The sequence below is a fragment of the Hemiscyllium ocellatum genome, chromosome 5 (assembly GCF_020745735.1).
Source record: "Hemiscyllium ocellatum isolate sHemOce1 chromosome 5, sHemOce1.pat.X.cur, whole genome shotgun sequence".
Lineage (NCBI taxonomy): Eukaryota > Metazoa > Chordata > Chondrichthyes > Orectolobiformes > Hemiscylliidae > Hemiscyllium > Hemiscyllium ocellatum.
The window spans coordinates 127479219-127499151 of NC_083405.1; the positions used below are offsets into that span (position 1 = coordinate 127479219).

At 42.0% G+C, this 19933-nt stretch overlaps 1 protein-coding gene across 1 annotated transcript in view; it reads right to left on the reverse strand.

Annotated features, from left to right (window-relative positions):
• xylb (xylulokinase homolog (H. influenzae)) overlaps positions 1–19933 on the reverse strand; it is a 284901-nt gene that overhangs the window by 58179 nt on the left and 206789 nt on the right. The window contains exon 16 of the mRNA XM_060825642.1: positions 4926–4984. Coding sequence (XP_060681625.1) covers positions 4926–4984 — 59 coding nt within the window. The remainder of the gene's footprint in view (positions 1–4925; positions 4985–19933) is intronic.

Here is a 19933-nt window from a genome sequence, read left to right on the forward strand (position 1 = left end):
ATCAGGGGATCTTGGCACAGTAAGTCAAGGGAGTCTCCAAAATCAATCCAGGGGCTTGACCATAATATGCTGACCACTTGGTATGTTTAGGGAACAGAAGGTCCATGTTACTACATTTGAGATTGGACCAAGGTCAGTCCAGAAGGTCCAGTGGAATCATCTAGAGAGCCACAGGAGGTCAATCAGGAAGTTGCATGAAGATCAGTGAGGACTCCGGTCTTCCATCAAGCGAGCAGTTAGCCCAAGTTAGTCAGGAGATGGATCATGGTCAGTCCTGGTGGTCAGCTCCATGAAAGTTAAGCAGTGTTGTGGGGCCAGTGCTGCTGTGGTAGGGAAATTGGGGAAGTCAGTTCTGGGGAATGGAGACAGCATGCTGGGATGCAGAGGGGACAATAATTGTAAAGGAGAAAACTCTGCCTATAAGGGGTGAGGTGATAGTGCATTGGAGACTTGGATAACTGAGGGTGAGGTTGCTATTGACAGTGACAATTGCCTGATGGTGGGAGTTGGGGTTTTGAGGGGTCAGTGAACATGTGGTTGGCAAGATGAAACTGGAGGGCCAGGACTCAAGAGGTTATATTAATTAAGTCCTAATTCAAAGAGGTGTGCTGGAACATAGAATCATACAGCATGGCAATAGACCCTTCAGTTCAACTAGTCCATGCTGAAAACAATCCCAAACTAAACTAGTTCCACTTGCCTGCCCCTGGCTCAAATCCCTCCAAACCCTTCCAATTCATGTGCTTATGCAAGTGTCTTTTCAACATTGCAATTGTACTCACATTCACCACTTCCTCAGGGAGTTCATTCCACATGTGAACCGCCCTCTGTGTAAAATATTTGCCCCCATTTCTTTTTTTAAATCTCCCTCCTCTCACCTTAAAAATTGCCTCAATCTTGAAATCCCCTAATCTAGAGAAAAGACAACTACCATCTATATGCCTCATTATTTTATAAAGTTCTATCAGGTCGCTTCCCAACCTCCTATGCTCCAGTGAAAAAAGTCCCAGCGATATTATAATTGAGTAAAGGTAACTCCAAAGACATGAGGAAAAATCAGAGTTGATTGGAAGGGGAACCTAGCAGAGAAGATAGTGGAGCAACATTGGCAGGAGTTTCTGGGGTAATTCAGGAGGCACAGCAAAAATTCATACCAAGGAAGAAGAAACATTCTGAGGGGAGGACAAGGCAACCATGGCTGACAAGGGAATTCAGGGACAGCATACAGGCAAAGAAAAAGCATACAATATGGTGAAGATACATGGGAAGCCCAGAAGATTGGGAAGCCTTTCAAAAACCAGCAGAGGATAAATAAAAAAGCAAGAAGAGGGGAGATGAAATATAAGAAAAATCTAGCTATTAATATGAAGGAAGATTGCAATTATTTTTAGATATCTAACGATAAGACAGAGGTGTGAATGGACATTGAACCACTAGGAAGTGAGGCTGGAGAAGTAGTAATGGTGAACAACGAAATGGCGGAGGAATGGAATAGGTGCTTTGCATCAGTTTTCACTGTGGAAGACACTAGCAGCACATCAGAACTTCAAGAGAATCAGGAGCAAAGGTGAGTGTAGTGGCATCACTAAGCAGAAGGAGCTGGGGAAGCTGAAAGGTCTGAAGGTGGCTAAATCACTCAGACCAGATGGACTACAGCCCAGAGTTGTGAAGAGATAGCTGAGGAGATTGTGGAGTCATTGGTGGTGATCTCTTAGGAACAACGGACATTGGCTAATGTAACTCCCCTGCTTAAGAAGGAAGGGAAGCAGAAGACAGGAAACCATTGGCCGGTTAATGGACCTCAGTTGTTGGTAAGATTTTAGAGTCCATATTTAAAGATGACATTGCAGAGTACTTGGAAGGAGTGCATGGTAAAATAGGGTTTAGCCAGTCCAGCTTCGTCAAGGGGAGGCCATGCCTGACAAATCTGTTAGACTTCTTTGAGGAGCTAGCGAGCAAGTTAGACAAAGGAGAGCCAGTGAGCATGATCTATTTGGAGTTCTAGAAGGCGTTTGACTTAGTGCTGCACAGTAGGCTAACAAACACAATACGAGCCCATGGTGTTAGGGGCAAGGATAGAGGATAGAGGATTGGCTGATTGGCAGAAGGCAGAGAATAGGGATAAAGGGGTCTTTTTCAGAATGGCAGCCGGTGAATAGTGGAGTTCTGCAGGGGTCAGTGTTGGGACCACAATTATTCATGTTATACATTAATGACCTAGATAAAGGAACTGAAGGCATTGTTACTCAGTCTGCGAACGACACAAAGTTAGGTGAAAGGACAACTAGTGTGAAGGAAATGGTGAGGCTGCAGAAGAGCTTGGACAGGCTAGGAGAGTAGGCACAGAAGTGATAGATGGAATACAATTTGGGAAAGTGTAAAGTTATGTACTTTGGTAGGTAAAATAGAGGAGTAGACTATTTTCTAAATGAGGAAAGGCTTCGAAAATCTGAAGCAGAAAAGGACTTGGGAGTCCTAGTTCAGGATTCTCTTAAGATTAACGTGCAGGTTCAGTTGGCAGTTAGAAAAGCAAATGAAATATTAGCATTCATTTCAAGATGGCTAGAATACAAGAACAGAGATGTACTGCTAAGGCTGTAAAAGGCTCTGGTCAGACTGCATTTGGAATATTGTGAGCAGTGTTGGGCTCCATATCTAAGGAAAGATGTCCTGGCCTTGGAGGGGATTTCAGACAACATTTACAAGAATGATCCCAGGGATGAAGGGCTTGTCATATGAGGAGCAGTTGAGGTCTCTGAGTTTGTATTCAATGGAGTTTAGAAGGATGAGGGGGGACCTGACTGAAATGTACAGAATACTGAGAGGCCAGGATAGAGTGGATGTGGAGATAATGTTTCTGCCTGCAGGAGAGACTAGAACTCGAGGGCACACCCTCAAGTGCAGGGACAACCCTTTAGAACTGTGATGAGGAGGAACTTCTTCAGCCAGAGGGTGGTTAATCTGTGGAACTCATTGCTGCAAAGGGCTTGGAGGCCAAGTCATTGAGTGCATTTAAGACAGAGATAGATAGATTCTTGATTAGTGGGGGGATCAAGAGTTACAGGGAGAAGGCAGGAGAATGGGGTTGAGAAACATATCAGCCATGATCAAATGACAGAGCTGTTCCTATATTTTATGGTTTTATAGCCAAGAGGCATGCAGCTCCTGTCTGTTCCCCAGAAACACAAGTAGCTTTTGTTTTCTTTTTTGCTTTTGCTCTTGCTGAACAAAAGTGAATGTTTTCAACTGTTTGAAGACACTCCAGTAAGCAATGGTCTCATATTGAACAATGAAGAAAGAACACATTGGGGCAGTGAGGAAAGAGTAGTACTCCCTGACATAGGGTTCTAAGAATGGGTGACACTAACAATGAGTAATTGCAGCTTTGTTCTTAACTAGCATTGCAGTGATGAATGTGCACTTACAAAAACAATTAAATGTCAATTGTGTCACCCATGTGATCTCAGAAGCTTTTTCTTCGGTGCCAGTCCTACTACGAGCACTGTGAAGAGCAACCCCGTCTCTCAAGGCATGACCTGACGCATGGCTGAGCTTTAGAAATAGCTCCAGTGCTGGGAATCCCGGCAGAGTCACGTACTTCTGCCATTGGCAAGAGGGAAGATAGCAGAAACAGGATACTGCAGTGGTATGGTGAAAGCTGCAGAGAATAGTATGAGAAAACTCATGCAAACTCATGAAGAAAAACCTTCATGAAACCAGCCAAAACTTATACTTAAAATGATTTTTGATAAAATTCAGATCGCCTGTCATGCTTCTGACCTCCAATGGATAAAGAACCCAACCTGATCCATCTTTCTTCAAAAGATAGGGCCATCATAGGCAATGGACCAAGTATAGGTAAATGGGATTAGTGTAATTTGGTGTTTGTTGATCAGCATAGAGATCATGGACCTAAGGATCTGTTTCTACATAGTATGACTCTCTTTCTATTACTTCTTTCCAAGACTCAGTTGGATAAATCTTTTCTGAACTGCTTCTAATGAAATGGTATGCTTTCTTCAGTAAGGAGAGCAAACACGTACACAGATGTGATCTACCTAAGGCAATGTACAGCTGTAGCAACTTCCTCATAAATATAACTCTCATGACAATCAACACCAATATCACAATTGCTTTCCTAATCACTTGCTGTACTTGCATACATTCTGTGATTCATGTACTACGAGACCCAGTCTCTTTCCATTCAAATAAAACACTACTGCCAAAGGGAACAAGTTCACATTTTTCTACATAATACACTGTCTGCCATAGCACATCCTCCAGGTTTCTGGTTCAGCTAACATAACCATGACACGACCATACGCCTCTACACGGTTTCCGACTGTCCTGTGCCTTTTTAGCATTTGTTTTAAATTCCCAGTACGTACAACTTTTTGCTTTTAAATTGTTACACTTTCCAATGAGATTCACTTCTTACGGACCTGAAATGAGAGCTCAGGTCCTTGCTGGCTACAAGACCTAAATCTGAAGGCTTACTAACACCGGAACAGAGACCAGCTAGCAGCAGGGAGGAGGAGGTATAGGGGCCCGGATGTTGAATCTTAGATTTACCTGCAAAGGATTAAAGTTGTTTATGTTTTTGAAGTTCATGAGGAAATTAGAAGTTAGTAAAATAATCACAATGGATTGCTTTTAAATTTCACTTTTCTATCTGGCCAGCACACACACAGCCACAGCTGATATTACGTCTTCATATGTTAATTACATTGTGCACTAGAATTGACAGCCTTAATTGGGTTTGATCTAGTTGCGCTGAAGGATAATTATTAGATATTAAGCAGGGAGCAGATTAACTCAGGAGGTGGAAATAGCGACTCATTTATCCTCCTCTGCCATCAACTGATTATTGTACTAAGATTATCTCAAAGCAGAGAGATATGTGATAATGGTAGATCTCCCCCTACCTTCAGTATATCTGGGTTTGAAGAAGCCCCTCCAGTTGCCAGTACTCTGGTTCCCTTCACTGAAATGAATAATGAAGAATTAGAGAGGCTGACAAGGAATCAAAGCTGATAACTTTACATCAAGTTTTACTGATGTTACAATCTAAATGCTACATTATGATACTTAAGGGTAAGCTCAAATGTCTGTGAGCATTTGTAGTTTCATAGAAACCCATCCATTTTTGACCTAGTCATATCTTTTGACTACGACAGCTCTAGATTTCAAGTGTAGAGAGCTTGGTTTTAATAGCTTCACTTTTCCCATTTACTGTTGTGAAATTTATTACTTTTTGACACTTGTAAAATGTCAAAGTATTAGAATGAAATTCCTGAGATGATCTCACGACAGCCTGGTAAGTGGGTGGCCATGATGGAGAAAGAACCTCACAACATGCATAGTACTTAACAGCCAATGTAGTAGGACTCAAATATGAGGGGACACTGACCACGTTTGACCCCTAAAAGGCCTGGAAAAGTCAATCGCGTGGGTGGCCATGGGAGACAAGTTAGTGGAATGGAGTAAATCAGTGAGGGGCTGTCCTTCCAGTCACAGACTGGTTCTCTTTCATGTTTGCTGCTGATATGTTCTCCAGTAAGCCTCACAACAGCACATGTGGGAAAAAATCTCTGACTGGAGGAGCAGTGAGCAATTAATAAGCAAGTGATGGTGATGAAGAAATTGCTAAGGAAGCCAGACCCCAGAGGGGTCTGGGACATGCCTTTTGCCAGGGCTTTTACTAGGGGCAATGCCTTTTGACTGAGCTTTTACAGAGCTTTAGCTTTTGCTGAACACTCGGGCTATGTTTTTAGCATGATAGATGGGAAGAAGAATGCTACAAAAGGTTGGTTAGAAAGAGGATACAGGAGAGGTGAGGAGGAGAAGGAATCTACAAGAGAGGTGTGGGAAAGCAGGATACAAAGGGATATTGGAGAAGGAAGGTGGAGGGGAGGAGAGGGAACTGTGTGTTAAGGCAAAAGGGAGGTTTCACGTGAAAAATCTGCAAAGGCGGAAGATTGAGACAGCAAAGGTGAGGGAACAGATTCAAACTGTCAATAAAGGAATATCCAACTAACTAGAGGCCAGGAACGATTGAAATCACTGAAGTAATTAATTCATTGCAAATAATTGTAGAATCACTTGTTTAATACTACATAATTTCAGGAGCTGCTGTATGGGGAAAATGTAGTGAATACTATTGTAATGAATACTGTCAACCATTAAATATAGTCTGAGATTGCAATATGAGATGCAGTAAAAAGGATAGTAACTGCCTAGGTAAAATGTTCCAGCATTCTGTATGGGTGACTGAAACACTTTAGCAGTGACCTGCCAGTCTATGGAAGGCTTGTAGTGATGATATTTTGTGTAGAGAAGCATGTTGTAGTTATTTTAAAAAAAACCTGTGTTAATATTCGCCTGTTGTTCTATGCCAATTTAAATACTTTGGTGTTGAGGAAATTTATGCCTTCCCTGTATAATGTTGTATTAAGTTTGATGGAGGTTTGATTACAATTAAGGATATTAATGAGTTCTTCCAATTCTGCTTCTGTGCAACTCACACAAATACTGAAGGTATTGTTTGTTACAACTTCAAGATGAATACGTCACTTAATCCAGGGCTATGTGCACATGAGAAAGGAATCTGGAAAACCAAACAGCCTTCAAGAAATTTCAATAAGAGGCATCAAAACAATTGTGCCCTATGATAAAGTATTTCTGAATTATTATGATTTTCAAGTCAGCAATATAGACAATTACAGACCATAAGCAGAAATGACTAAATACTCTGGTTATTTGAGGGATATGTATTAGCTAGGATACTGCTTTTCTTTGAAGATTGTTATGGGATCTTTTATCTCATGTTAAGAATACAGACAGTTTTATATCTGGTCTCTAAGTTGACTCCTCTTTCAGAGAGGTATTCTCTCAATACTTCACTGAAGTGTCACCCCATGTCTCCAGATATTCTGACTAAGACAAGACAATGCCATGACTGTACCAAAATGACTCTGATATTTCATTGTCACCATTCCTATATAGGCAGGTAGAAATGCAGGCGAAAAAATGAGAACTGCAGATACTGAAGATCAGAATCAAGATTAGAGTGGTGCTAGAAAAGCACAGCATGTCAAGCAGCTTCCGAGGAGCCCGAAAATCGACGTTTCGACCAAAAGCCCTTCATCTGGATTCCTCGGATGCTGCCTGATCTGCTGTGTTTTTCCAGCACCACTCTAATCTTGACTCTGAGGTAGAAATGCAGGGCAAGTGAATTGTTCATTAATGTCTAATGCATTAATCACTTCTTTACACCTATTGCCCTTTTTATTTATGATTGCAGCTTCTCACATTTTGCAATTGGCCAGAAAGTCTCTTTAAAAAGATGTCTTTTGCCACATACCCAGACATTCATTTCCTAGTCAATCCCAACAGTACTAGGTAAAGAATACACTACATTTTATTGGTAGAGGGATTGAGTTTTGGAACTATGAAGTCAAGCTGCAGCTGTACAAAACCCTGGTGTGGCCGCACTTGGGAATATTGCATATAGTTCTGGTCATTGCATTGTAGGAAGGATGTGGAAGCTGGTATGGAAGAAAGGTCTTACAAGGAATGACTGAGGGTCCTGAGACTGTTTTCGTTAGAGAGAAGGTTGAGTGGTGACTTAATTGAGATATATAAGATAATCAGAGGGTTAGAGAAGTTGTACATTGACAGCCTTTTTCCTCGGATGGTGATGGCTAGCATGAGGGGACATAGCTTTAAATTGTGTGATGATAGATATAGGACAGATGTCAAAGGTAGTTTCTTTACTCAGAGAGTAGTAGGGGTGTGGAATGCATGCCTGCAACAGTAGTAGACTCACCAACTTTGAGGGCATTTAAGTGGTCATTGGATAGGCATATGGACGAGAACGGAATAGTGTAGGTTAGGCTTCAGATTGTGGAACCACCGAGGGCCAAGGGCCTGTATTACGCTGTAACGTTCTATTTTCTATAAGTCATCTTCCAGAGTATGAGCCACTCGTATGGTGAAAGAAGTGAGTTTTAATGCCATGATAAACACCACATTTATAGTTCAAGTAGATCTATAAACTTGTTAATAAATGTAAAATGTAATTATTGCTGGAAAAGCCTTTTTTCTGAAGATAATATTTGTGAGATTATCTGTGATATCACTTAAATATTGTAAAAGGCTTTACTGTGACACATCTTTTATTCTGCCAAATCACTGGCAGCTCTCATCCAGAATCCTTTGACTTACTAAAGCAAGCACTGTGTAACAGATTTAAAGGAAAATGTGTTTGCGAAACTATCTTTGGTTTATAATAGATGTAAAAATGTAATTATAAATTAATGTCAGTTTATTCAGTCCTGTGTCTGCAGACACCATAATCCAACACATCAGCTTCTCCGCACCATCATGGTACCTCTCTAATTCATTTCTGCACTTGAATGCTGTACTTTGGAGCACACTGAAATTATCATTGGGATGCTCCAGCAAGGGCACTTCACGTACAGAACAGTTACATGCAAGGAAAGGTACCCAACCCACTGTTCGGGCCAGTTGCATCTGAGAGTTAGTAATGCTTTCTTGCCTTCTTAGTTCTCAGTCACTTAGCACCTACCTGGTCCCCTTGGTCAGAGCTCACAGTACACCTGTCTTAACTCACCTTTATAGCACAGATCCAAAGCCAGGAAGCTTGACACAGTTGTCAGCAGTCATAAGTCAAGGAGGTTGACATATTGCTGTCAGGTCTCTTGCTATGTCAATCTCACAGCTGTACCATGTACCAGCAGCCTGTGAGACAAACACATTGCAAGTGCTTCAAGCAAAAGACTGTGCATCAAAGTCTAAGGAAAGAAGTCTTCAGTCAAGTCAATGGAGACACCTTAAGTCCGAGGGACCAGCACAGTAAGTCAAGGGCAGCCTCCAATATCAGTTCAGGGGCTCAGGCACATTCATTTGGTTGCTTGGGATGGTCAAGGTCAGGATCCTGGCCTCATAGTGGTAGGGGAGCTAAATGTCAGGTATCCCGCCATTCATCTTGGCTCTTCCTGCCCTATTGTGGGGTAGCTTCTTCGGAAATGAGAGAAATGGCCAGAGTGGGTGAGATAAAAGTGGGTGGTGCAGCAGTTAGCTTTAGTGTAGTTGGTGAGGTGCCCACAATGCGTGAGTAGGCAGCACAGCAGCCATGCCAGATTAGTGATGTAGGGGAATTGACAGGGGTAAGGAGAGCAAGGGAATGTTGTATGCAATAGTGAAAGTGGAAGAGTGTGACCTTTGGGAGGTGTATGGAGTAGCAGAGATAGAGTGAGTGTGAGTTAACAGAAAGAAAATGATGCCAGTTACATTGGTAGGGCAGCGAAAGTCACTGATTTTCTTTCTATAATTCTGGGCACTGCTCCAGATGGCTGAAATCCTTATTGGGGACTCTTCTATTGGTCTTGTGGATGTCGCTCTCTGCATCATACCAGGACCTCCAAGTTCCAGTCTGTAAATTAAGGTGTCAATTTCCCTTTATCTGCCATGCCCAGGACAAATATCACAAACCCTGAAGGGCAGGTGTGGATTGAACTTGTTTGACCAGGTGCAAAAGCGCCTGTTAAACATGGCGCTGGCACCGGGGATCCCAGTAGGGATGAATACTTCTGGATGTTCTATTCCTGATAAAGGGCTTTGGCCCAAAACGTCGATATTCCTGGTCCTCGGATGCTGCCTGACCTGCTATGCTTTTCCAGCACCACTCTAATCTAGACTAGTTTCCAGCATCTGCAGTCCTTGTTTTTACCTATGAGTACTCCTGGGCATGGTGAGTGGGAGAATCAGCTATCTCCAGACAAGAGAGGCACTATAGACACGACATGTCATCAATGAGGTAAGTTTGAGACGATGGCGTAAGAAAACCCATTAGGCCTCGCAGACAGAAAACTTCCATGAAACTTGACCACGCCACTTTGCCAAAATGTGGTATGACTCAGGCCATTATCTTACATCTCAAAACAACTGACCTCTCAAGATGGTTAAACTTGAAGTGTTATTCCCTTGCAAAAGTGAAAAGTCATGAATACCAGTGGACACTAAATTCAATTCAATCTTCCACTTTTGCAAACACTAACCAAGCAAACCACCGTCAAATACAAGCTGGGGCAGTGGAAACAGATCTGTGTCTGTTCATACTTTAATACATAAAGCAGATTGTTTTGTCTCAAGGCACTGGGGCTATTTTTTAGGTCCATAGGAGGTTGATATAACCCTTAAGGCTTTCCTCTAATGAGATTCCTATCATATGTTGTAGGTTTAAATGCTTCCAGCTACTTGTATTACAACAGTGACTAAGTCTCATTTACTGTGAGGCACTTTTGGGACATCCCAAAGTATTAAAACCATCTATATCAATGCAGGCTTTTCTTTTTTTTTGTCTACTCCGGCATGTAACAAAGATTAGGATACATCGTGCATTTTGACTGGATTACTGGAGGTCATTTGTTTAATGCAGCTTTCAACTTCTGTAATTAATACGTAGATGAATATATTAGATAGTTTGAAATTAATGCATTCAGAAAAGCAAGATATTGACCTTAATCAAAATCTTTGTTCATCAATCAACTGTGACCAAGTTCAGGGCAAGAAAAGGCTTTGGTGCCCGAGGTAATGTCTTAAAAAAAATCTAACAAATGAACCCATCTCTGATTGCTTTTCAGCAAGCTGAATGTTTGTGTGGATGATGGAATAAGGTAAGGCAGGAATTGGTTGTGGTGCTACCTTTGCAAAATAGACCTAAAGCTCACACATTAAGAATTGCCCTTTGGGTAACACGGCGGGTGCTTATCACCAATAGAACATGCCTCAACATGAATCAACACTTTCTAAAAAAGGAGTAAAGGAAAGGCAATTTAGCATGCAAACATAGTGCCTGACTTACTGAAAGTTAAAGTATATGATGTCATGGTCTCAGTTAAAAGTCAATGTAAATGTTTTCAAAGGAACCAAAGTGTGCTGTTTAGCCCCTTGAGCCTGCTCCTCCACTCAATTAGATCATGCTTGACCCATACCTAAACTCCATTTAGCCATCTTAGTTCCAGATCCCATGATAGTCTTACTGAAAGCTGTAACATTCCCAATTCATCTGGGCCTCTGCCGATCCAGTAACCTCAAGATAGCTGCTGTCATTGGAGCATACCTTGGGAATTAGGATGAAGATAAAGTTCAGTAGCACATTTTTGTATAACAGCCCATAACTATCTCCAGGCTTGGGTTTTGGAAATACTTACTGTCTGCGATGCCCATACAATTCTACAAAGGGTTAGAGGCAGCTACTGTGCCAGATCAACTAATGATGATGTACATTCAAGAAAGACGCATCGCTAGGGAAAGTTCCGAATCCAAGTCAGGCCAGACTGCAGCATTTACCTTTCACGCCTCCCCAGATTTCTGACTCATTGTTGCTTCTCACAAGTTGTCATCTCAAGTTGACAACTGATGTTCATTTTTTTGTTGTACAGAGTTTACTCTTAGAATCCTCCATCTCACCAAGTTACGTTCAATGCCTCCAGTAAAAGAAATCTATACTAGTCAATGACAGAGAATAAATACTATAAGTTTTTTTCAAATGTATTTATTAATATTTTGTTATTAAATCTCTGCCTGGCACTTTAATGTCTACATTGATATTGATTTCCTTTGTTGCTTGTTTGCTTGTGTAAGCATCTACCTCATTCATCCTAAATCCCTCAAAATGTTGGGTCTCGTCAATTTTCCTGTCTTCCTATAACTGGGAGATTTTAATTTGAATCGCAGTCCTCGATTTCCCAGCTCTGATTATTTTAATTCTTGATGGCTTCCACTCATTGACGTCTCTGAATTCAGAACAAATATAAATAATGGCCCAGATCTTTGGTTCGACAGAAATGTTGCTTGTCCTGGCTACAACAGCGATAGGATACAACGCAAGACCAGCAAGTGCACGGCAAAGAGAAGCTGTGCAGAAAGTGCTTTTTTTATGATATTAGCTGCTGATCTCAGCTAGGATTTTAAAGTCTCAAATCTTTCATAGAGTCATACATCACAGAACCAGACCCTTTGGTCTAACTCGTCCATGCCAACCAGATTTCCTGAACTGAATTAGCCCCATTTGGCTGCATTTGGCCCATATGCCTCTAAACCTTTCCTATTCATGGACCTGTCCAAATGTCTTTTAAATGTTTTAACTGTACCCAACTCTCCCATTTCCTCTGGCAACTTGTTTCATATACGCACCACCCTCAGTGTGAAAAAGTTGCCCCTTAGGTCCCTTCTAAATCTTTCCCCTCTCAACTTAAACCTATGCCCTCTAGTTTTGGACTTCCCTACTCTGGGAACTTCCCTATTCACCTTATCTATGCCCCTCATGATTTTTTAAACTGATGCAAAGTCACCTTTCAGCCTCCAGGGGAAAAAGTCTCAGCATATCCAGACTCTCCTTAGAATTCAAACCTTCCATTCGAGGTAGTATTCTTAAGTCTTTTTTTGCACCCTTTCCAGTTTAAGAACATAGAACAGTACAGCACAGTACAAGCCCTTCTGTCCTCAATGTTGTGCCAGCCTTCTATCCTACTCTAAGATCAGACTAACCTACATAGTCTTCATTGTACTGTCTTCCATGTACCTATCCAAGAGTCACTTAAATATCCCTAATGTATCTGATTTTATACGACTGCTGGCAATGTATTCCACACACGCACCACACTCTGTGTGAAGAACCCACCCCTGACATCTCCCCTAAACCTTCCTCCAATCACCTTAAAATTATGTCCCCTTATGATAAACATTTCCACCCTGGGCAAAGGTCTCTGGCTATCCACTCCATCCATGCCTTGCAACATCTTGTACACCTCAATCAAGTCACCTCTCATCCTTCTTCACTCATATGAGAAAAGCCCTAGCTCCCTCAACCTTTCTTCATAAGACATGCCCTACAGTCCAGCATCCTGGTAATTCTCCTCTGCACTCTCTCTAAAGCTACCACATCTTTCCTGTAATGAGGTGACAAGAACTGAACACAATATTCCAAGTGTGGTCTAACCAGGGCTCTATAGAGCTGTAACATAACCCCGTGGCTCTTAAACTCAATTCCCCTGCTAATAAAAGCCAACACACCATACACCTTTTTAACAACCCTAACAACTTGGGTGGGAACTTTGAAGGATCTATGGGCATGAACCGCAAGATCCTTCTGTTCCTCCACAATGCCAATAATCCTGCCTTTAACCCTGTAATCTGTATTCAAATTCAACCTTCAGACTTCACACTTTTCCAGGTTGAATTCCATCTGCCACTTATCAGCCCAGATCTGCATCCTGTCAATGTCCCATTGCAACCTTCAGCAGCCCTCTAAACTATCCACAACTTCGTGTAATAACAAACATACTAACCCAGCCTTCCTCTTTCTCATCCAAGTCATTTATAAAAATCAAAAAGAGCAGAGGTCCCAGAGCCAACCCCTGAAGAACACCAACTGGTCACCAAGCTCCAGGCTGAATACTTTTCATCTACAACCCCCCTCTGTCTTCTATGGACCAACCAATTCTGTATCCAGACAGCCAGATTTCATTGTATCCCATGCCTCCTTACTTTCTGAATGAGCCTACCATGGGCAACATTATCAAACGCCTTGCTAAAAACCATGTACACTACATCCGCTGCTCTACCTTCATCAATGTGCTTTGTCACATTCTCAAATAATTCAATAAGGCTTGTGTGGTATGATCTGCCCCTCACAAAGCCATGCCGACTATCTCTAACCAAACTATGATTTTCCAAGTAATCATAAATCCTGTCTCTCAGAATCCTCTCCGATACTTTGCCCACCACTGGCGTAAGACTGACTGGTCTGTAATTTCCAGGATTATCCCTATTCCCTTTCTTGAACAAGAGAATAACATTTGCCACAGTCCATTACTCCAGTGGACAGTGACGGTGCAAAGATCATCACCAAAGGTGCAGCAATCTCTTCCCTCGCTTCCTGGAGTAACCTAGGATATATTCCGTCTGGCCCAGAGGATTCATCCATCCTTATGCTTTTCAAAATTTTCAGCACATCCTTCTTCCTAACATCTACCTGTTCTAGTAAATCAGCCTGTTTCATAAATAACTAGGTCTCTCTCAGTAGTGACTACTGAAGCAAAGTATTCACTAAGGACCTCCTCTCCCTCTCCAACTCCAGGCCCAAGTTCCCTACACTTTCCCTGATTGGCCCTACCTTCACTCTGGCCATCCTCTTGTTCCTCATGGAAGTGTAGAATACCTTAGGGTTTTCGTTAATCCTACCTGCTAAAGCTTTTTCATGCCCCCTTCTAGCTCTCCTAAGTCCATTCTTCCATTCCTTCCTGGCTACCTTATAACCCTCTAAAGCCCTGTCTAATCCTCATCACCTCAACCTTAAGTAGGCTCCCTTCTTCCTCTTGACTACATGTTCCACATTTCTTGTCACCCAAGGTTCTTTCACCCTACCATCCCTTTCTTGCCTCAGTGGAACAAACCTGTCCAGCACTATCATCAAGTGCTTCCTCAACAACCTCCACATTTCTGTCATGATTTTCCCTGAGGACATTTGTTCCCAATTTAGATGCCCCAGTTCCTGCCTAATAGCATTGTAATTCCCCCTCCCCCAATTAAATACTTTCCCATACCATCTTCTCCAATCCCTCTCCATGTAGTTAGTAAAGGTCAGGGAGTTGTGATCACTGTCACCAAAACGATCTGACACCTGGCATGATTCATTGCCAAGTACCAAATCCAATATGGCCACCCTTCTAGTTGGCCTATTGACATTTTATATCAGGGCCTCTTCCTGGACACACCTGACAAAAATTGCCCCATCCAAACAATTTGAACTAAGGAGGTTGCAATCAATATTAGGGAAGTTAAAGTCATAACAACAACCCTGTTACATCTGCACCTTTCCAAAATCTGTCTCTCAATCAGCTCCTCCATGTCTCTGTTGCTATTGGGGGGGACTGTAAAAATCTCCCAATAAAGTAACTACTCCTTTTCTGTTTCTGACTTCCACTCATACTGACTCTGTAGGCAAACCCCCTCATCAATCTTCCTTTCTACAGCTGTGATACTACCCTGATTAGTAATGCCACTCCTCCACCTCTTTTACCTACCCCCCTATTCATTTGGGAACATCTAAACCCTGGAACATCCAACAAACATTCCTGCCCCCGTGACAATAACATCCTTCCCTACAGCAGGCTGACCAGAATTGTATAAAGTACATCATGTTACAGCTGTACAGTAATTGCATACAGTTGTAACATGACATTCCAACTCCTGTCCTCAATGCTGTGATTGATGAAGGCAAGCCTGCCAAACGCCTTCTTCACCAGTCTGTCTCTGTGTGATGACACTTTCAAGGAACTATGTATCTGAATCCCTAGGTCTCTCTGTTCAACAAGACTCCCCAGCAATCCCAACATTAACTGAGCAAGTCCTCACATTTATCTGAATTAAACTCCATTTGCCACTCTTCAGCCCACTGGCCCAGTTGATCAAGATCCCATTGTATTCTTAGATAACCTTGTTCACTGTCCACTATACCAGCAATTAAATAAATGTATGGTTGGGTGAGGGTCAATGCATGCATGATTGGGTCAAGGGTTATTCAGTTGGGAAAGTAAGCAATTAAGGTTGGATTGATAATTTGCTTGGGAAATCAGGGGGATAGTCTGGTCAGCTCAGTGGAGTTGGCCAGGGTTGGTTGTCAGGTCGTGTTGGCTAGGGGTTGTGTAGAGGGAGTCTTGTTCATTCAAAAGGAGTCAGGTTGGATTGGGTGGGAGAAGTTATTGGAGGTATAAGGTTTGTGTGTGGGGCACCGTGGATTGAGCTATCCTGTTATTTACTGTATTATACCAGAGATCAAACGTATAGCCTACCTTGGGTAAGTAACCACTTATACAGCATTATCTAGCTGAAGTCTTGAGTACTGAAACTTCCCCAGCATCCTGAGAAATGCAGCTCATCAGAGGTTTAAACTTCTCAGGCAACTTTGCATCACAACCTTAAAATCAGGTTTTACAGCTCTGGATTTTAAAGATTCAGACCAATAACTTGAATCAGTAAATACAATGAAATAAGGGCTGCAATATCTGTACTCCTGTTGTAACTAGATGTCGCTTAGAATCACAGAACAGTTTACAGCACAGAAAACGGCCACTTGGACCATCACATTCATCTTAAATCTGCGACAGCAACTTGCTGAGTCCCATCCTTTCCCTGCAACATTTCAATTCTTATCCTCGGCTGAATTGGCCTCCAGCACGTTTTCAGGCAGTACACTCCAAACTCTACCCACCAAATGTGTAACAACAAAATCCTCATGTACCTTTGCTAGGTTTATGAAATTAAACAGACGTCCCTGGCTCAGGATCCTCCTCAAATGAGCACATTTTCTCCCAACCCATTATGTCCAAAGACCTCAGGGTTTTGAACATCGCAATCAAATCTCCTCTTAAACATGTTCTTATTCACTAATAAGAACAGTCCCTGTTTCTCAAATCTATCCATGTAAGTGAAATTCACTCCGTTCTGATATAACACGATAGCTCAGTTCTCATGCAATCTTGCATTATAAAACAATCACGCAATAGCTATGCCATTTAAGCTACAGGGACCAGAATTGCATTATAGCCAATACAGGTAAGGAAAGTTCACGTTCAACAAATAACGGTCTAACTTTTTCAATTGTGTTAAAACCAATTTGCATTGAAGAAAAATGCATCATAGTAGAACCGACTGTACTTTACTGGTACCGTTATTGTGAATCTTTTCTGCAGCTACTTTAGTCCCTTCACATTGTTCCTAACGTGTGGGTAAACTTATGTTAGAAGGGGCATCATAACTGTAAAACTCTAATTCTGCATGTTTTATTAACAACATTCTCAAAATGTTCTGCGATCTTCAACAACTAGTGCATATTTATATTCAGGTCCCCTCTGTTCTTGCATCGCGGTTAACTGTTCCCCTATATTTATAATACATCTTCTCATTAGGAGTCACCATACCTCTGCCCATTCCATCAGTCTGTCCATGTCCTGTTAAAGTCTATTACTATCTACCTCACAGTTCAAGATAGGTAAACCTTGCAATCAAGGTAATGGCATTATGAGATTGAATCTAAGGTGGCTAAATAAGATTATGAGATTATGATATAGATGAGATTGAATGGTGGAATAGGCTTGAGGTTCTTGGACCAGAGAAGTTGATTAAAAGTCATTCTAATGTAAGCGAGCCAATAAATACCCAATTACTCTGACTGAAGGCTTTTATAAGGATTTACAGAGAAGGTAGTGAGTTTAAAATCACGCCATCAAACTAACAATTTCTGTGTTGATTCCCCTTGTAAGTGTACGCCACTGAGAAACCAATTTGGTCAAAATTTCTCAAAATGCATGTTTAACTGTACATGTGCTGCACCTGAGGTTACAGTCAGTTTCATCCATCAATGGTCATAGATTCCCTATGGTGTGTAAGCATTCACTCCATTGAGTCCACACCGACCCTCCGAAGAGCATCCCTCCCTGACCCCCCCAACCTACCTTATCCTTGTAACCTGCATTTCCCATGGCTAACCCAAATAGCCTGCATATTGCTGGCTACTATAGGGCAATTTAATATGGCCAGTCCACCTAACCTGCACATCTTTGGACTGTGGGAAGAAATCGGAGCACCCGGAGGAGACCCAAGCAGACAGGGGGGAGAATGTATAAACATCACAGACAGTTGCCCAATGGTGGAATCTAATCCAGATCGCCATGCTGCCCACGTGAGCACTTATGATTCCAGTGGATATTGTTCCAGTTCCAGTAATATGGTTATTACCTCATTGCTTTCTGGGGGATTTTACTGCGTGCAAATTGAGCGGAAATTGTATGTCCTCTCTCATGGTATTTTTGCAGGCAAGGACAGTATTCAATCAGGTTGGGGAGTGGGTTGCACGCAAACATCCCACTGCTTTCCCAACTCTGAGAAAATTAAGTTCATGGTACAAAGGCGTGTGGTTGGAATTCTCACCTATGTGCCTATTGAGCTCCTGTTGTTGGCAAATAATGATTTCACTCTGTCATCACTGGTACTCACCTAATGTTGTCTGGACCTTGGGCTACCAGAGAGCTCAACAAGAAAACCCGTGAGGACTTGATTTTGATTTTGCAGAAGGAGTTAGGGATAATTCATTCAAAGGTACAGAGCACATGATCAAAGGACCCAGCATTGAGAAGTGGACAGCCAGCTGGCACATAATGCCTGTCTTTGCTGCTGATCCCTTTTCCTGCAAAACTGCACACTATTAAACTCTTCCCACCACGCTTTATCTCTTCCTTAGGCCTTCAGCAGCGGTATTGTTCCTGCTGCAACTACCACCTCCGTAGTGACATTGCTGAGCAAAAGAGTTACTGGCCCCTGATTTGATACCCACTCTGTATTGGGATGTCTGCCTTAAGGTCCTAGATGCCAGGAAAAGCCACTTAATTGCCTGCCTGAAAGGCAATTAATATTAGTAGTCCTTTACAGAGGATGCAAACATGTAGTCTCTTCCAAAATCCTAAAGCCTCCATAAAGGTCCCCTCTCTTTGTTCTGTGTTGCCTTACATTACAATAGTGTCTACACTTCAAATCTACTTTATTGAATGTAAAGCAGTTTTGGCACCACGATTGCAAAGATTCTATAAATATATGTTATTTTCGTTGAAGTCATGAGAAAAATTCTGAGAATACAGGTGAAAGAATAAAGGCAGGCTACAAGAGGGACTGTGACAGCAAGACTTACACATGTGGTTAGAGGAAGTATGACAAACAATACAGACTACAATGAAGGCAGTATTATAAATATGAAGTGAAAAAAGGGAGACATAGAAGACAAACACAGACAAAGTGAAAGCATAAGAAAAGTTTCAGGAAGACTTGATTCTATTTTTCTCCATAAAATCAAGTGCATGAGGTAAGAATATATTTTGGATTGGACAATGCACCATGTCTACATTATAAAGAATAATACCGTGGGATATCTGCTAATATCTATATTTATTCACATTCTGTTTCCCTGCCACTCTTTCAGTATTAAGGATCAGACAAAGGTCAGACTTAACCACATTTGTCACAGGTGTTTTAGAAAGAAGGTTAGAGGGGAAAGCTGATTGCATTCACCCTTTCCCATGGGATGGCTTTACATCTCAGTGCTCCAGCTGAGAAGCAATTGTAGCTCTCTCTCAGAGACAAATTGAGTTTACTCAAACTTATGGAAAATCAGTTTCACATGTAAGACAAGTAAAGTATTTTTCAATACACATTTCAAAGCTCATTCAGCAGGCTACTACAGCAGCTATCCAACCATTCTTTATAAGGGGTAGGTTTCACATCAGGGAATGAAGGTAATTGCCAACAAATGGACATCTCACTAGGTTTATAACTGAAGTTGAGACAATGGTAATATTAACTCTCCCATTTCTCTGTTAACCTGTGCAAAATAAATCAGATCCTCATACTAACCACCTCTATCACAATCTCAAAATCACTACGCTTATGACAGGGTCTCCTTACTCCTGTCCTTGAGCATGACCTACCCCCAACTTCATAATGGTACTAGGTCAGATGGGGACATCTAGTCAGTGCAGATGAGTTGCACCGAAGGATCTGTTTGTGCTTTGTGACTCAATGGGTGGCACATTGGCTCAGTGGTTCGCACTGCTGCCTCACAGCAGCAGGGACCCAGGTTTGATTCCACCTTTGGGTAACTGTGTGGAGTTTTCATGTTCTCTCTATGTCGCATGGGTTTCCTCTGAGTCCTCTGGTATCCTCCCACAGTCCAAAGATGTGCTCCTGGTATATACAGGCAAGGTTAATTAGCCATGGGAAATGCAGGGTTACAGAGGTACAGCAGGGGGTTAGGCGTGGATGCGAAGCTGTTCAGAGGGTCAGTGTGGATTTGATG